The 17,169-nt window shown below is 36.6% G+C and overlaps 2 protein-coding genes and 1 non-coding gene across 5 annotated transcripts; 1 reads left to right on the forward strand and 2 right to left on the reverse strand.

Moving 5' to 3' along the window:
• TRNAE-CUC lies at positions 130 to 202 on the forward strand. The gene has a single exon. It is a non-coding gene; the product is annotated as a tRNA-Glu (tRNA).
• Positions 941 to 5,634, reverse strand: LOC18767186 (chromatin remodeling protein SHL). Of its 3 annotated transcripts, none has more exons than XM_020570570.1 (6): positions 5,439 to 5,634; positions 5,003 to 5,348; positions 4,180 to 4,248; positions 2,341 to 2,476; positions 2,008 to 2,099; positions 941 to 1,409 (listed from the first exon to the last, which is right to left on the reverse strand). In XM_020570570.1, the coding sequence occupies exons 1-6, from the start codon at positions 5,509 to 5,511 to the stop codon at positions 1,361 to 1,363; spliced, it is 765 nt and encodes a 254-aa protein (XP_020426159.1). In that variant the 5' UTR covers positions 5,512 to 5,634; the 3' UTR covers positions 941 to 1,360. The 3 variants fall into 3 exon arrangements, with proteins under 3 accessions (XP_020426159.1, XP_020426160.1, XP_007200462.1); XM_020570571.1 differs by having other exon boundaries at positions 2,008 to 2,015; positions 5,439 to 5,633; XM_007200400.2 differs by lacking the exon at positions 2,008 to 2,099 and having other exon boundaries at positions 5,439 to 5,631.
• LOC18766688 (beta-galactosidase 3) lies at positions 8,878 to 15,611 on the reverse strand. The gene is made up of 19 exons (XM_007199599.2): positions 15,234 to 15,611; positions 15,032 to 15,127; positions 14,795 to 14,907; positions 14,615 to 14,681; positions 14,445 to 14,537; positions 14,140 to 14,283; positions 13,506 to 13,594; positions 13,273 to 13,378; positions 12,898 to 12,985; positions 12,634 to 12,752; positions 12,126 to 12,290; positions 11,660 to 11,838; positions 11,453 to 11,562; positions 11,209 to 11,318; positions 10,517 to 10,627; positions 10,325 to 10,438; positions 9,917 to 10,119; positions 9,486 to 9,822; positions 8,878 to 9,314 (listed from the first exon to the last, which is right to left on the reverse strand). The coding sequence occupies exons 1-19, from the start codon at positions 15,405 to 15,407 to the stop codon at positions 9,198 to 9,200; spliced, it is 2,535 nt and encodes an 844-aa protein (XP_007199661.1). The 5' UTR covers positions 15,408 to 15,611; the 3' UTR covers positions 8,878 to 9,197.

Genomic DNA, 17,169 nt, shown 5'->3' on the forward strand with positions numbered 1-17,169 from the left:
AATCGTATTTAATTTTGGTTATATATTATTTAGAAGGGATGATTGATCGTAGTTGGAATTTCAGAACTTGGCTTTTGTGTTATGAGTCCTTACTCTATTTATAGTATTAAGCTGCACTTATTCCCAACATCCGTTGTAGTCTAGTTGGTCAGGATACTCGGCTCTCACCCGAGAGACCCGGGTTCAAGTCCCGGCAACGGAATTCCTTTTTACGATTTGGTTTCTTTTTGTGGCAATTTTTTTTGGGACACATTGGAGGGAATGAAACTTGGACCAATCTTTAATTCTATCCCTTAATAATAAGGTCTAAAAATTTCAATTGAACACTACTTAATAGTTGAGTCATTCCTTTTTATCTGCATATCACAGACTAGTCCTTACATGGGCACCTTCACTCTTTTGATATAACAAAATCACTAAGTTCTAATATGGGTGAACATCGGGTTCATGTTTTATGTAGTATTCATAATAAAATCACGTGTTATAACATGAGTTGATTGATTATACCACCTGAAATTATTTCATTACCTAATCTATCCCTTAACAATTTCTTGCCAGCATAGCCAGAGTGCACCCAGCTAACACCAACAGAAACCGCAGCAAACGTGGCCATTATGCGTATGTAGAAAATCATAACTGAAGCATGTCCCATGCTTTAGTATAGAGATTTTCTTTTGCTTTTATTCGGTTTTCCCCACTAATACGGTGTGCAAAGATCTATTGTAGATATTTTAACAAGGCCCATGTCCCTCGCTTAATTAGATTTGGAGGATCCACCATAGTGGGAGAACTGAGTCATTAGATGAGGCCCTATCTCGTTGGATCAAACTAACCAAATTGATCTAACGGTTAAGAGATAGGGTCTCATCTAAGGGCCTTAGTTAAGGCTCCCACTATAGAATTTGATTGGGAAAACCGAAAAGAAAGAAGAATCAAATTGTAGAAGGAACAAACTCTTAAGACATTATATACATTTGCAGAAGGAAAAAAAACAGAAATAGCATCCAACTTCTTAATGCTGCAGCCAACAATATATACCAAAGTGAAATAGATTAGCGTGAAAAGGCTCTATCTATTGCTACTGTGGTAACTGGCAAAATACTTTGGGAATATTCACAATCCTAGGGGAAAGGGAGAGTGAGGGAGAGGGTCTAAATTACATATAATTACACACAACCAAACACATCCTCGACCTTTAAAAGAGACCGGGGAGATACCTCTAACCAAATAGACACCATAAAGGTTTTCAAGCTGGTTTTCGTCTTCCCATTAACTCATAAATACACAACTTGTGGTGCAGATATGCCTCCGTGTTTGCTTAAGCCCTAACAAAGATCCGAACAAGAGAACCTCTAGTTCATCAGATTGATTTATATACAATATCACCTCCGACGCCGTTTTGTATCCACCTGAAAGACAGCATGAGTGAAAGTCAAGGAATACTAGTAACTAATGGTAGTGAGTTCATATTCACTATATACACAGATTATGCTCATTTGCTTACAGGGGATGCTAGACCCAACAAATATCAATGATGCACACATCGTTGGTTCTTTTGATATCTAAGTTTTACATATAACCCACTATATCTTCTCGTAAAAAATAAATTACCTGCATTTCTATATACTTTTTTACCTCATAACAAATATTTACGCTTTTCCATTCATATAAAGTGGCACAAATTAATGAACCTAAATGCAAACACATCGGAATCTTTTGCGTTGGCATTACACTTACTGATTGCCTATTATATGAAGTTCCTTGCACGATGCATACAAGCTTGTCCGGGAAATTAATAATGAGTTCTTTCGATTCAATTCTTTTCCCCTTTTTACTGGTTCTCTGGGAGACTGGGACAGCGTGGCATTTAAAAAACTGATTTTAAAAGTGAGACTATATACTTATCACACCCCTGTGTCTTGGGATCGAATAATAATGGATAGAATGAGAAACAAACTATTACAGAAGTTAATAATTCTAATTGGTAGATATAAAAATGAAACATACCCAATAACCTGCCAATTTCCAGATGACATGATAGAGTCCACAAGTAAACAAGAAGCACAAAGACAAACCAGCTGGTTCAAATTTATCCAACACTAAAGAAAAAAAGTAAATTTAAGTTTTACCCATAAAAAAACTTTCACTTTTGGAAAAAGCCAAAGCTTTTTAAAAAAAGACAAAATAACCTCTCAACTTTCAAACCAAAGACATGCAAATGTAAAGGATTTCTTAGGAAATCAAAAAATAAATAAGGGCAATTTTGTCCATTTTTGCTTGTTTTAAAAATTTTCTCTCTCCTTTGGGCTTTTCCTAAGTCTCCCAAGAAAAAAGGAGTACCTTTGTATCAGGGTGTTTAGAAGCAGTATGGGAATTCTGCAACTTCTTTTGACCCTCGGAAGAACAGCCTTCACAGAAGAAGTGGTCAAGTCTTTTAGCCTCCTCTGCATTCATGTCTATACAAGCAGGATGAAACCTGAATCAAATGCAGTAAATGAAGATTTCATCTATTTTATAGAAGGAGTGGAAAGGTGGAGAAAGCACACATGAAAATAGACAAAGTGAATATGAATTATGAAAAGGCAAATGAAGGCATATGCATTCCAGGCTTCGATGCCTTTAATTTACTTCTTTTACTATTCTCAAGCAATTGCCTCAAACGTCAACCTCAGGAGCTACTGAAAGCAGTAGCTTAGCAACACAACTAATGCCCAAGGCACGCCAGCACAAGGATATACACTTAGCAACAAAATTTATGCTCATTCCTTGTACAACACTGGGAATTTAAGACGCATTTGCAGAAATATACCCATCCAGAAAAGGGTAAATCAACATTTTTAATTTTTAATGCTTCTTTAAATGGTAAACTTCTTTCGACTTATCAAGACTCCATTCAGTGCACAATTAGACAATAATGCCTAGCTGATTCACATTTAAACAGTCACTCATAATCATTTACATCATAATTAAATCTTTGAAGGCACCTGGCCCATGCATGTTTGAATTCAGATGCAGAGTAGTATACCAACACAATTTCATCAACATGTACCTGCCAAGTAGAACAATGATTTGAACTCTGCCAACTTCTATGAACTGGATACAGTCCTTTTATAAAGGCTTAGAGGTATACTAGAAGGTGAGATACTACCCCAACCTAGTTTTTCCCAAGCTAAATTTAACTTAATATATTTATGAAAAGGAATTTAACTTAATATTTAATAACCCATTTTCGGACATCTAATATCATCTAAACTACCGCCATTCATGCCTCTGAATTTACTCTTATCTTGATTTTCCAGACGAATACCTCTGCTGTACAAGTTACTAAAGCATATATGAAACACATCCTCTCCTAAAATAACTTCCTTATCTACAACCACTAACAGATGTTTAGATTTCTCTCTTTCCACTATTGCAAACATCAAGTCTCCATATATAGAGTACATTTGCTTGCCATAAATTACCTGCCACATTGTTATGCATAAAACCCACAGTGTGCAATATTTTTGTACAAACATGTATTGATTAATCACGCACAGCTATAATAATCAATCCTCCACAGCTATAGTAAGTGTCTCGAAAGAAAAAGGTTCTCAGAAACTTGTTTCTCAGTAGTTAGTGGGTTATTGTGTTGGAAATATACTATTATAAAAGACCATCCAAATGAAAACTAAATAAAATCATTAAAGAAATGAAACCAGAGGGACTTCAGAATGAGGTTGGTTCCTCAGTCTTTTTGAATTCTATTGGCAAGAAAATTAGAAATATGTGAAGTCATTCTGCACATCATCTATCTAGCAAAAATGCTATACCCCACTGATAAAAACAGAAAGTAACATAATTAAATAATTAATAAGGCACATACACAATGCCCAGACAAGTATGGCTCAATCAAAGTCAGAAAGGTCTCTGGGAAAGTCATAAAAGGTACAAAGTCATAATCTTAGAGAACTAGTAATGGAAAATAGTAAAGTTTCATTGTGCACATGGATAACAACTGCATGCACGCCTAAACTAAAAAACTAATCAATAAAAATTTATCTAGAGCTATACGAAATATTCAGAAGAAGAAAGCTTTTCAACTTTATCAACAAAAAAAAAATAATAATAAATCCACCATTCCTGAGGCAAAAGTGCTGGAGGGGCACAAACAATTGAATAGCTGAACATCTAACTTACCAATCACTACAACCTTCACACTGAACCATGAGGTCATCAGGGTTGTAAGGCATCTCACATTTGCAATACCTGCCACATGAAAATAGAAACTGGGATAAGCAAGAACTGCTCAAGTGAAATTACCCAATACCAATTATCCCCAAACCCAAGGTTGAAACAACATCGGCTTGTTATTCATAAAAGTCATAGTTCTCATCAATAAAATAAAATTGTGGGAAACCTATATAATGAAAGAAATTATGGGAACTTAAGTTCAAGGCTCAAATATATTTTAGTTGTAATTCCCAAACTCAAAAAGCAAGTACGCATAGATACATAACTGAAGGAAGGCAAATGAAAACTTGAACATAAAGTTCCATTGTTTAACAGAAGGGGGCAAAACTAACAGGAAAGTGAGAAACAAATGTGGCATCATGAAGAGAAGATATATATAGAGCATAGTTTGCACAACGGATAAAACCTAAAACCCCAGAAGAATTTAAAAAGGTTTTAGCTTTTAGTTTTGGATTTACGTATTCTCCTTCATTTCTTTCTCACCTCTATCGTATCTCATCTCATTCACTTCATTGTCCTCTTCTTTATCAGAAGAGCCAAAGTTTCTAAATTGCAATGAATAAACTATAAAGAGTAAGCTAAAGTCCCATGCTTTTACATTCAATTCAATAGAATACCAAGGAAATCATATAACTGAAGCACAAAATCACTAACAAACACCAAATAAAAGTTGAATTTAAGAACAACTCAATCGCCAATTCACTTCAATTCAGCCAATTTTAGGCAAAACAGTAAAAAACGATGAGCTTAGAGAGAAGGAGAAACGTACACAGCGACACGGTCAGGATTGAAAGCTCCGGTTGAGGAATTATACTCGAAACGACAGAAGAAGTCGTCGTTCCCAACAGCGTCGAGCTTGGTATAGCTCTTGAAGGTGTGCACCGTACACTTAGCCTCGATGGTGTCGGCGCTCTGAACGTCGTGGTGATCGGAGAGAAACACCTCCTTGGAGCCGTGAAACTGTCGCCGGCCGCCAATCGACTCCTCCGGCCGATAGTACCAGCGCACGTGCACCTTCACGTTGGAGCCGCGGCTGTCCGCCTCGATCCGCTCGATTTTCGCCACGTACGACGGCTTCCCGGAATCCGACGGCCGCATCAGCACACAGTCCCCAGCTGATCGCCACAGAGACAGAAAGAGAAAAATCAAAATCAAAATTTACAGTGAATTGAAAATTCGAATTTGATTTTTTTTCTAGAAACTACCTCTGACGGTCTTGTTGATGTGCTTGACAGTGTAAGAGTCGAGTGTTCGTCTCGCAGCTTTTGGTTTGGCCATGGCGAATCGTTTGCAGAGATTTTCACAAACTCATCGCCCAAAACCAAACACAGAGAGATTTGGAAGAATCTGGAATTTGGAATTTTTTGAATTGAAATTGAAAACAACTCAGAATTTAATTAAAAAATAAAAAGAAAAAAAAATAAGCGAAAATTATATGATTCGTGCAATTCCACGTAGATTCCAAATATTATTTAATTAATTTTTCGAGTGGTGGTGATGGGATTGTTCGTACGTATAGGAGGACTTTTTGGTTGTAGGGTAGAGGCGGGCACAGTAGATAACAGCTTTCTTTACGCGCCTTTTTTAACGTATTTTAACGTATTTGTCGTACGTGTATATATCTAACATAAGTATTATAATAATGACAGCGTGTTGACCGGGGTCTTTTCTTTCTTGACTTTTTGGGGCACTTGCATGTCACGCACATAGTTCAAAACATCTTGAAACATATTTATACATATATTGTATAAATATCGATAATATCGAACAATATTGATGTTGATAATTTTTCTCACACTTCAATAATATTTGGCTAAAATATCACAATAATATCAATAATATCAAAATAATTAAGATAATGAAAATTTTAAACAATTATTTACACTAACACCGCCTTGAGGTTTCTTGTGTTTTCACAAAACTCCTTTTCGTTGAATGTTTGTCCCAAAAGTGATGATTTCATTATATAAAAAAACTTATGCAAATGATAAAATTAACCTTAATAAAGTATATGTAATCTAATATCAAAGGCCATTCGGAGAGTTTTTTTTTTTTTTTTTTTGGATATAAAATCATCAATCTTTTGATGAAAAATCAATGAAAATGAGTTTTGTGAAAACAATTTAAAACCTTGGGGGGTGTTCTTGTAATTTCTAAAATCTCAAGGAGTTTTGTGAAAAAAGCTAAAAACTTCATGAGGTATTAGTGTAAATAACTCAAATTTGAATCTTATAGGAACTCTATGAATACTAAGTCACTCTTGTATCTTATCATGTGTTGAGGCCCAAAAAAATCCAAGGCTGGGCCCAAATATATTTTTGGCCCAGTACAACACCAAGCGAAAAATTCTTATTTAAGCAATATGTCACGCTATAAGCTTAAGTGGGCCCAAGCCACGCCTGGGGCTTGCTGAGCGGGTTGTGGTATGGATGGTTACGAGTATTCACGAGGCCCATTGATTGTCCAAGAAGTGGAAGTTTTGGGTTACTTGGGAGCACCAAAACTCAAGTACATTCCTTGAGCACAAACATATGGGTAAGCATAAGAGAAAACCTAGTAGCCCATCACCTTAAGAAAGCCTAATAGCCCATATCACATGAGAAAAATCTCACATCAGCCAAAGCTTCCAGCAGTCTGACGAAATCAAAGGGAACTCACAAGCCACTGGAAACGAAACAGCCCAGCACCTTATAAAATATCCCAACGTCGTGCATCTCTAAAACCAGATCGAAGCCAAACCACCAAAACCAAGCAAACCCATATGCTGATCACCTTTTTGACCAAGCACCCTTACCCATCCTTTCCTCTTCAAGTTTTGGTGAGAAAACAAGAAGAAAAAATGGGTGGCTCCTCACCCACATGGAGAAGTCCAGCTGCCTAAGGACCTTGGAACCCCAAAAAGCTGCGTGCCTATGGGTTCAAGTTAAAGAAATTTCACCAAACAAGGTGGAATGGAAGAAAGTGAAGGAAAAGGGAAGGGGGTGGCTTGACAAAATTAAAGTGTTCAACGCCTATAAAAGGAGTCACTTCCTACCCAGCAAAAACAACTCACCTTGGTTGCTGCAAGCATCCCAATAACCGTGAGAATTCATCGAAGGCAAGCATTCCTTCTGGAATCCTTCAATTTAATGCTTTGTTCTTCCATCTTCCTTCTTTCTCTCTTTCAAAACCCACATCCAGAGAGAGCAAGCATCATTTTTCATCTCTGGAACCCTATGATTTCAAGCCTTGTTCTTCCATTGCTTCCCATTTTCTCTTCTGTCAAATCACCCAGGAGCTTGACGAAGCTTTCGTCAAGCTGCTGGAAATATGCTAAAGCCACCTATGTTTCCATCTTCTTCCTCTATTTCCATAAACACACATCTAGAGAGCAATCAAACTCTCTCTTCCCCTTACTTCGAGCCTCTGTTTCTCATAGGAAACCCAAGCCTTCTCTCTCTCATGCTAAACTCATGAATGCTCAGCTCCCATGCCACAAGCTTCTTATGCTAAGCCAAGAATTTATCTGTAAGCGACTGTTGGTTTCATTGGTGAAGAAGATCAAGGTGTTTCCTAAGGCTCAACTACCCTTTTGAAACACTCTTGGAACCTGATCCTTGAACTCAGACACAGGGGCAGCTTCACATGTTTCTCTTTTTCGGCACCCAAGCCCATTCGTCAGGCTGCTGGAATAAAAAAACTCTTACACCATGCAATGTATAAAGTGTAAAATATTGTAGTAAATCATTATAAATAAATTATTATGGTATACTTAATCTTCTTTCATTAATTACTACATATTTTCGACACTCGAAGTGTTTGTTAGCTCGCTAAATCAGTTAAACCCATCATGCAATGCATTTCCCTCCAATTTTTTGTGATAAAGTAATATATAATTGACTAAATAAACATCCTTTGCAATGCATTTCCTTCCAATTTATGTGTTTTTTATTCAATTTTTATCGATATCAATAATATCTCCGATATTTCTATCGAAATTTTCTTGTTTTTGGACTACTGATATTTCCGAAATCATCAATATTTTAGACCTCGGTCACAGGGACATATCAATGTGTTGCTATTCCCATTTAATCACGAAATCCTTATTACGCGTGGCAGTCCGATGGGTGGATTAAATATTGTAGGTGCAAGGGTAAATGCTTTGAATCACTTGAGCTACCAGTCATTTATGATCCAAGTTGAATTTTGTGGGCTTATGTTGATTATGGATTTAAATTTATTAAATGAATTTCAAATTTCAAATGTTGGGGCCTATGGAATTCCTTAGAACTCGTTTGGGAGTGATTCTGAAACACTTAAAGTAATTATATGGAGAATCCTTTTACATAGAAGTGCTTTTTGGCCTATCAAGAATCACATCCAAACAAACCCTCAAGTGACTTGACTTCTTAGAAATATGGATTAAAGTTGCCTATCAAGTGTGGAAATTCAAGTTAGCATATGTTAAACTTCTTAATAGGTAGGACTCTATTAGATTATCATCTGTAAATTAGTCTAGCCCATTAAAAGACATTGTGCGAAGTTGTTTACATATGTATATTGTCTTGAGTGTGTATGTTTCTTTGCGATTCAATTTACATATAGACCAAAAAGAAAAAGAAAGAAGCAATGGGGACCAATAGATGCCCGTTAACACACCCAAGGTTTTAGATTCAATTCCGTCCTTCGTCAATATCACTTGTATCAAAAAACATCCATTGCCTAGTTTCAGAAAATTGGTAATCCGACTACAAGTGGAAACGAAAATGTTGGTCATATAGGTTGAATTGAATTGCGATTTTGGACCTAATTACAATTACAAGTTACAACCGTAGACGATACCTACATTTCCATAAATAAAAATGTGATATTCTATATTTTGCTGCTAACACATTGCTCTGTTGCTGATCCAATTTCTTTCTTTTTATGGAATTAGATTTTCTCAACTTCCTCTTAAACCCTTCAACTTGTGGCAATTTAAGTACTTATATAGGGGCACAAACAGCTTCCACAGACAACTTCTTCAGTTTGCTTGGACATGGGTCCTTGCCAAAGTTGGTATTTGATATGGTCACTGAACATTTCTGCTTACCTATGCACTCCTGTAAAAAGACAGACATCAGGAAAAAAGATGCAAAGAAAATAAGAACTTATTCTTTAATTCTTGTTGGAATATTATTATATTGCCTAGATTAGGATGAAAACCATATGTTTAATTGAAAAAACTTTTAACGCTTTTTTCTGCAGCAAATTAGGAGCATTCTGAGAAGTACCTTTTCCAGGACAGCATTTGAGTTTGGAGCATGACAGGCACCATGCTGAAAAGTTCCACAGCTTCCAGATGGAGTTCCAAAGCTTGAAAATTTAATGGCAGAAATGGAGTGTCCCTCTGTACAGTGTAGGCTAATTTCAGGCTTATTTTGCTCTTCCAGTTGACCATGGCTCTCAGTTTGCCAATTCCTGAAGTGAGGGTGGTTTTCAGAAACCTCAGCACAAACACTTGTCACTGATTTTTTTACTAGACCAATCCTTGATACATCACCACCAATCTCCTCAAAAACTACCAATAGGTTGTTAGACGGCTTTAAGAAAGACCGAGGAACGTGGTACCTGAAACCATAGCATAACAAAGATGGATAATTAAAGTGGTTCTTATTGTGTTGTTCAAATTGGTTTATGAATAAGTTGTGTAAGAAGTTTGTACCATTGTTGAGTTGGATGCTGGCAACCAAATTGGCACTTCTTAGGCCTGAATGTACCAGAATAAGCACATTCGCTGCAGTTGCCTGTAGCATAAGTAGTCCAGTATCTTCCAATGCTCTGCCCATTGATCCATACTTGACCCTTTCCCATACTCCCCATGTCCAAAGCCAAGGGGTCATCTCCTTTTGGTGCATCAAAACTGGCCTGAGGGTTCAACCACAGCTGTCTGTTACCAACAATGCTCAATGGTTCTAAAGGAACTTTGAAATGAATCTAAGCTGCTGTTGGAGACCGATCCAACTCCAATTCACCCTCCAACCCTCAGTTGAATTCTTAGATATAAACACAGGAAATAAGAAACAAAAACCATTCTAGTCAAGCTTCAATGTTTGAAGGAGCATTTCCATACCTTATACCATGTCAGTGGCTGCTGTTTTTGTGCCACTAAGGACCCCTTCATCCAATCCACTGCCGAGATGGAATGTAGAGCACCCAGATTCATGTCTTCTCCTTTTAGCCCAACCTGTATAAAGAGAGTAGTAAGTTGGGGCTCCTTGGCCATACAAGTATGTCACCGAAGTTTAATGAATGTATTGTAGACCTTGTATGACCATTTCTGCCATGATAAATCTCTCTTTCCTTGGTCTAGTCCATGTAGAACAACTGGTCCCAGCACCCCTGTGCTCCGCATCTCAAAATGAGGACCATTGTTCTTTGACGACATCAAGCAGAAAGTAGTTCAGTTAAAATTCAAATAAACGAGTGAAATATGACAATAAAATATAAGACAGGATTCAATCTTTTTAGAGAGAGAGATCAATATAAGCAAAAATTAATAATGTTTCGACATAAGTAACTAGAAGTTTCAAATGCCTATGACACATCTAGAGAAAACCTTTTACTTATTCCAAATCCAAAACCTTCCCCAAGGGTCTTAGCATAAGCTGCTAGCCTCCGGGATATGATATCTTTACTTTATGATACTACTAGATGGCATGAATGCAGTTATGCTAGCATATCACAAAATAGATTGCACACACAAGAGATAGAATTTAAAGTATTTAGAGAAACTCTGTGTACATCCATGGAGGTAGATAGTCCACTATATAAACCATAGAGACATTACAAAGATACAAGAGTACGTACAGACACCAAATCAAAATTTCTAATCCAAGTAGAACGTTACAATACTAATCAAGCCACATTATAGGTATCTGAGACATAATATCCAACAAAATTGTCTTTGTAAACTAAGTATTGGAAGTTAACAAAAATGGAAATTAAAGAACTAACCGCCAATCCAACAGCTATACTGAGAAGTGAAATTTTATTCAGTCCAGCATGCAGGTTGACATTTCCAGTAAAAGTGAATCTCCTGTATTCCCTAGTCCCATAAGCCGATCCTATCATTAGAGCACATCACCAACACTTAAATATCAAGGACATATTTCTTTTAAACAGACTCAGGGAACTATTTGCTTTCACATCAATAACTAGCTGGTGCAATTATCTAAACACAAGATTATCAACAATTTACCTGAGAGCTGGTCATTGATAAAAACATGCATAGCATCTCCAGTTGACTGCACAGTTAGACTGGGATGCTGGCCTCCACGCAGAAATGATTCTGATGGACCTATGTCGACGCTATAAACATCAAGTTATTGGTAAATTAATTTTGATAATAGGACTTACGATTTCAAAGATATGTTGTGTATAAAACATTTTGGTGGTTTTATCTAACCTGGTTGTGTACCACAAATAATCACTGGAGTCTCTAGTGATGTTCAACTGATCTAAGAGGCCAATGACCGTGATTGTTGTATCACCAGCCACTGAAGAAATGTCTTCATTGAAGATTTCCCATGAGCGCAATTCAGAGTTAGTGTGCAAAAGTTGTGTTTGGGATGTCTGAACTCCCACCTGCAATGGAATGCATGACTATCTGTTTATCATTTCTGTTTATACACTATACTAAAGTGGAATGAAACTACACAAAACTTTACAGCTATCCTAATGTTTGAGGTAATTCATTGAGGAAAAATCTATCCGAGCTGAAAATCATTTCAGGAAAGAGTGTTTCAATCTTGCTGGAGAAGGCATATGGCTTTCCCTTTATGGTACAATATCTGAAAAACTTGTGGAAAATAGAAATGACAAATAAAACCATTAAATTAGCATTCCAAATTAGCATTCTTTATGTCACTTACTCGAGCAGTGTTGAATACAACATTTTTGCAATCTGGAAGGATGCTGATGGACCAAGGGGGAAGGTGAAAGTTCATGTTATTGAAAGTCACCGTTGCAGCTGACTTTGTATTGTAGTTTGAGAGAAAAGCTGCACAAACTCCTGACTTGAAAGAGAATACATGTGCCTGGAATTTGTATCAAATCTGGTTTAAACAAGCATGCACTTCCATATGTCCTAACTAGCAAAAACATCAATTTAGTTGAATTTGATTTGAAAGAATCTTCAAGGAAAATTTTCTTTTGAAACTACTGTAAAAAATTTCTTAAGCCTAGTTCATAAATTTCTTGAATAAGTTTGATTCAACATAGAGATCTTTTGATCTTTTGATAGGTTTCTTATTTAACTAATATGTAGAAGATGAAGTTACTTTTAGTTTTTATTTTTGAAAGTATGCTGATTCTACTATAGAAAATTCAAAGTGATATGATTCTTACTTAGACACTGACTCTTTAAATAAATCGACAAACCTGTCCATAGCTCCCTAAGGATGTGACAGTAGGGTCAGCATTTAGCAGAGCTGGCTCACATAACTTAACAGCCTTATGGAGTTCCTTTAAGTGGCCATACTTTGGTTGCCTGATCAAACCTGTCATTACAGCTAGAGTTATAAGGCTGCAACTGATAATTATTTACACGTTAAGATATACCCATAAAGAAAGATTACACTAGAGAAGAAACCTACGTTAAAAATTTTGAAAGCCATTGCGAAGACATGGGGTCAATTTTCTCACCATATTCATCAATGGGAGCATCATAGTCATAGCTGGTAGTAATAAAAGGGCCTCCAGCAGTTCTCCCAAAATTGGTTCCTCCATGGTACTGCATGCAATGATTTAGAAGTTTAGCTCATTTATTCCTCCATGCAGTTAGCTAGCTGTTACCAGTTCAAAACTAACCCTTGAATTTTATATATCTTTCCCTAAATAATGTTTCATTTGATTGCAGAAATGTTGTATAAGTAAAGAAGGTATGCAGGCTTCTAGAATTGTCACTACAAATCAAGTTTTTACATCTGGTACAAGGTTTTCATATTTAACTTTTGTCCTCTAGATAATAACATACAGAAATGGCTTATTGGAGACTCCTGTTAGAATGAATTTACTGACCATGTAATAATTTACAAAGGAGCCTCCTTTTTGAATGAATCCGGCAACTGCAAATGCCAAATCTTCAACAGGTCGCTGGTACACTGGGCCACCAAATTCTGTAAACCTTTAAGAACACAGAAAAATGTAAATCTACTTTTCTTGCAGCAGGTTCTCAGAGCAAAGATAGATGTAGAATTATACTGAACGGGTCGATCCTTCCCTCCAATTTGTTTTAGCAACTTGGAACTTACCAGCCAGTCCAAGCCTCAGTCCATAGTGTGGGTTTGTACACTCTGTTTGGGGAAAAATAGTCGCAATAGAAACCATTGCAAGTGTTTATCTGTAAACAGGATTTAAAGAATTCAAAGTAAATTAGACTTGCTAGCAATAAATTAGCCTCAGTAAAATTTTAAGCAGTTTCTGACATATAAGTACATTGATTTTCATATCAACCAGCTCTTGGTCTAGTAATAATTCTTTCTCTTCCCAAGGTTGGACGAGGTCCAAGTTCGAATTCCCCCTCCCCCAATGATTAAAAAAAAGTGCATATATTTTAATTCTTTTTCATAAGTGAAGCACTCCCTGGGTGCCTAAAGTATCAACTTTGTCTTTTATCAACAAAAAAAAGTATCAACCTTGTCGTCCACCCATATTATAATACGTGGATTAGTAACACCACACACAAAATGTATTTCTCCATTTCCAGTGGTTAAATACTTAAATTAGTGAAATTAGCCAATATAAATGTAAATCATGAAATGCTTGACGGTTAAATAAATAACAAGGAGACAAGAATGATAGTTGAACATGAGTTATTTATTTTCCAAAGATATATGCATAGAATAGGTACTAGGACATTTCAGTGGTGTAGACTAGTTTGCTTACCACTGGGTCTGGAGCATCCTGTTCCTTGCACATCACCCATGGGACCCCAGTACCCATTCCAACAGCCATCTTTGCAGCCCAACTCATGTATGCATAGCCAGAAGCCCCAAAAGCTTTGCTTTCTGGCTCATATTCATTCTCAATCTGCACAAAAGTACATTAACAATACAATTTCTTTTCTTCTTTTCATTTTTCTTATCTATCAAATCTGAAACTGGTGTAAAGTGAGAAACTTGTAACCAGAAGTGCTCGAAACGAAGCTCCTAGAAATTACACAGTAGTGAAACTTGGTGATAGAAGTTAACCTGAGAAAGAATGATGGGGCCACCTTGGGACTCAAATAACTTTTCATCCTTCATCAGTTGGACAATTTTCTGGGTAAATTTTTGCATTGCTGACTGCAACACCAGAATAAGCAAAATACTATATTAATTCACAAAATTGATTGAAAGCTTAAATCTTCACATGGACAGACCTTGAAAGGCTCATTATCTGTTCTGAAGCTAATGCCTGGAACATACTTCAGCCAAACTGGAAACCCCCTACAGAATATAAAAGTACAAAGCAAAGATCATCAGAGAAATGAATGTGAAGAAGTTAAGAACATAAACCCATCAAAGTTTCAGCTCTGTGGCTCAGGAAAAATGTTCATTACCCAAAATTCCATTCTGAGCAAATATAAGGCCCAATGCGAAGATGCACATAAAGCCCTGCCTTGTGGACCGTCTTTATGAACCGAGCCAAATCATACCTCCCCTCAAAATTATACTACAATGCGAAAAAGTTCGAAGATAAAAAATCATGAAAAGAAAGAAAGGGATGTGGACAAAATGCAACTTATAGGAAGGAGAAAACAAAGAACAAGTAAAGAAATTAAGAGAAAACATAATACATTGCCAGGAGAAGGTTCATGAAGATTCCAAAACACATAGGTGTCTATGGCATCCAAGCCACCATCTTTGGCCTTCTGAATAAGGCCTTCCCACATCTGCATTTCATTTTCCATTTCCCATTAGCAGAAGGTTCATGGGAATTTTGCACAGGAAAACCAGATTTGGTTAGAAAATATGGAACTGGAATTTGGAAAGTGATACCTCAGGGGTACTTCTGGGATAGTGAATGGAGCCAGAAAAGAGAATTCTCCTCTGCCCATCAATGATAAGAGCCTTCCTATCATACACAACATTGCACTGTGCCAGCTCAAGACTTAGAGACCACCACACTATGCAGAGTAGAACCCAACTCCAAGCTGAGCTAGCAGCTCCCATTCTTCTCTCACACACCCACAGAGAGAGAGAGAGAGAGAGAGAGAGAGAGAGAGAGAGAGAGAAATGTGGAATATGGGAAAGTGGAGTTTGAAATATGGTCACTATTGAGCAGCAAGGGCAGAGTTCATTTTGTCTTCAATCAAATTATTGCTATACAAATGCACAGAGACAGTTGGCTCAAGAACAGTAATATGGGGAAAACAAACGCAAAAACAAGAAAGCTAGGACATTTGAGCAAAAGACCAAAAGAAGAAGTTGATGTAATCTGCAATTTCTGTTTTGGGTTTTCAGTCAATTTAATTTTGTCACAAACAAATCTTTGTTTATGGCCAAAAGCCAAAATGCAAACCAATAATACATGGCTTTCCCTCCAAAAACAATTTTAGTATCCCGTGATTCTGTTTCCCTCCAAAAACCAATATTAATTTATATGCTTGTCGTTGTCAAGGAGACACATGCATGGGTGGTATGGTATCTATCTACTCTATCTTATCTGCTGTACACCACAAGCATGTCCACACTCAAGCTAAGCTATGGCTGCAACTTATAAAGGATAGATGTCACATTTCTTAGAACTATGCCAAGACTATGACAAATTTATATCTAGTTCCATTTTTCGGTCAACAAATACAATTTATTTAGCAAAATGAATTGAAAACTCAATATTTAGAGTAGTTTAGACGATTGTTTTTATCAAAACTTGGAGTCTATAGGCTTTTTTTCTCCCTTTTGATAGCTAAAAAGGCTTTAACAAATAGGAAACTTATGGTTGGTTGCAACTTGTAATTGGTTGTGAGTGGAGCAGACATTTGATAAACAAAGTCAAAAGAACGGAATTTTGGGGTCAAAAGAACATAGGATCCTTCGTTGGGTGCCTTTTTGGCTATGAAAGTGTGCCCCTTCGTAAAATGAAAAGCATAGACTTACATGTTAAAGTACGACTCTCGCTTTAACAAGTTATATGAATTACCATATACGCCCCCATATGTTTCATGCCTTTTCTCCTCCGAATTGTAAATGAAAATGGAAGTCTTAATGTTAGGCATGGCAATGTTATGATCTTGATAGGACATTTAAAAACGAATAAATTCGGTAAAGACCCACTAGTATAGTGGTTTGATTGCTTCCTGATGAGAAGGTTCTTTGTTCGAATCCTAACATTCGTGTAGTATGTATAGATTTAGTATCTTATCATCCATTTTATTTAAGAATAAGTTGTTTGTACCAAAAAATGGAAAGACAAAAAAAGTAAGATGTTATTTAACTATTTTAACGTACTACAGATGTGCTTTAGCTCAAGTGATATGGACAAGGATAGGGTGAGGGTGACGGCTAGAATGTACCTTTGATTCTCCTTGTAATATAAAGGGAAATGTTTATAGAATGCAAAGATTGCCCTAAGCAAGATGACATTCTTCATAACATAAGGATAACAAGTTTAAAAACACTCGTTTGTTTGAGATATGATGAAAAACTTTTGCGGAACAATTAATGAAAAAAAGAAAAGATCGAAAGAGTTGCTTGAGGGGAACCGAAATGATTAAGTATAGATGACTCTTTTTTACATTAGAGGGAATCGAATCGAATCGAACCAGGATTGTTTGTTCAAAACTCTTAGGGCCACATCTTCATTATTGATATCAAAAGGAAGATTGCTTATGAAAATTGTTCTGTGCAAATTATCTTCTTCGTCTGTCTGAGGAATTTCTTTCGCAATTCAAACTCGGAAAGTTGTGAGTGAGAGATATCAGTCTTTATGGAA

The sequence above is a fragment of the Prunus persica genome, chromosome G8, assembly GCF_000346465.2.
Source record: "Prunus persica cultivar Lovell chromosome G8, Prunus_persica_NCBIv2, whole genome shotgun sequence".
NCBI classification, from domain to species: domain Eukaryota; kingdom Viridiplantae; phylum Streptophyta; class Magnoliopsida; order Rosales; family Rosaceae; genus Prunus; species Prunus persica.

Coding starts and splice junctions, on each gene's coding strand:
- LOC18766688 (XM_007199599.2), bottom strand. CDS start 15,407: ATGGGAGCTGCTAGCTCAGCTTGGAGTTGGGTTCTACTCTGCATAGTG. Junction 12,291..12,633: donor CCTTAGGGAGCTATGGACAG/GTTTGTCGATTT, acceptor TACAAATTCCAG/GCACATGTATTCTCTTTCAA. Junction 9,315..9,485: donor CAAATGCTGTCCTGGAAAAG/GTACTTCTCAGA, acceptor GTCTTTTTACAG/GAGTGCATAGGTAAGCAGAA.
- LOC18767186 (XM_020570570.1), bottom strand. CDS start 5,511: ATGGCCAAACCAAAAGCTGCGAGACGAACACTCGACTCTTACACTGTC. Junction 2,477..4,179: donor TGTGAAGGTTGTAGTGATTG/GTAAGTTAGATG, acceptor CATTTGATTCAG/GTTTCATCCTGCTTGTATAG. Junction 1,410..2,007: donor GGAAATTGGCAGGTTATTGG/GTATGTTTCATT, acceptor GCTGTCTTTCAG/GTGGATACAAAACGGCGTCG.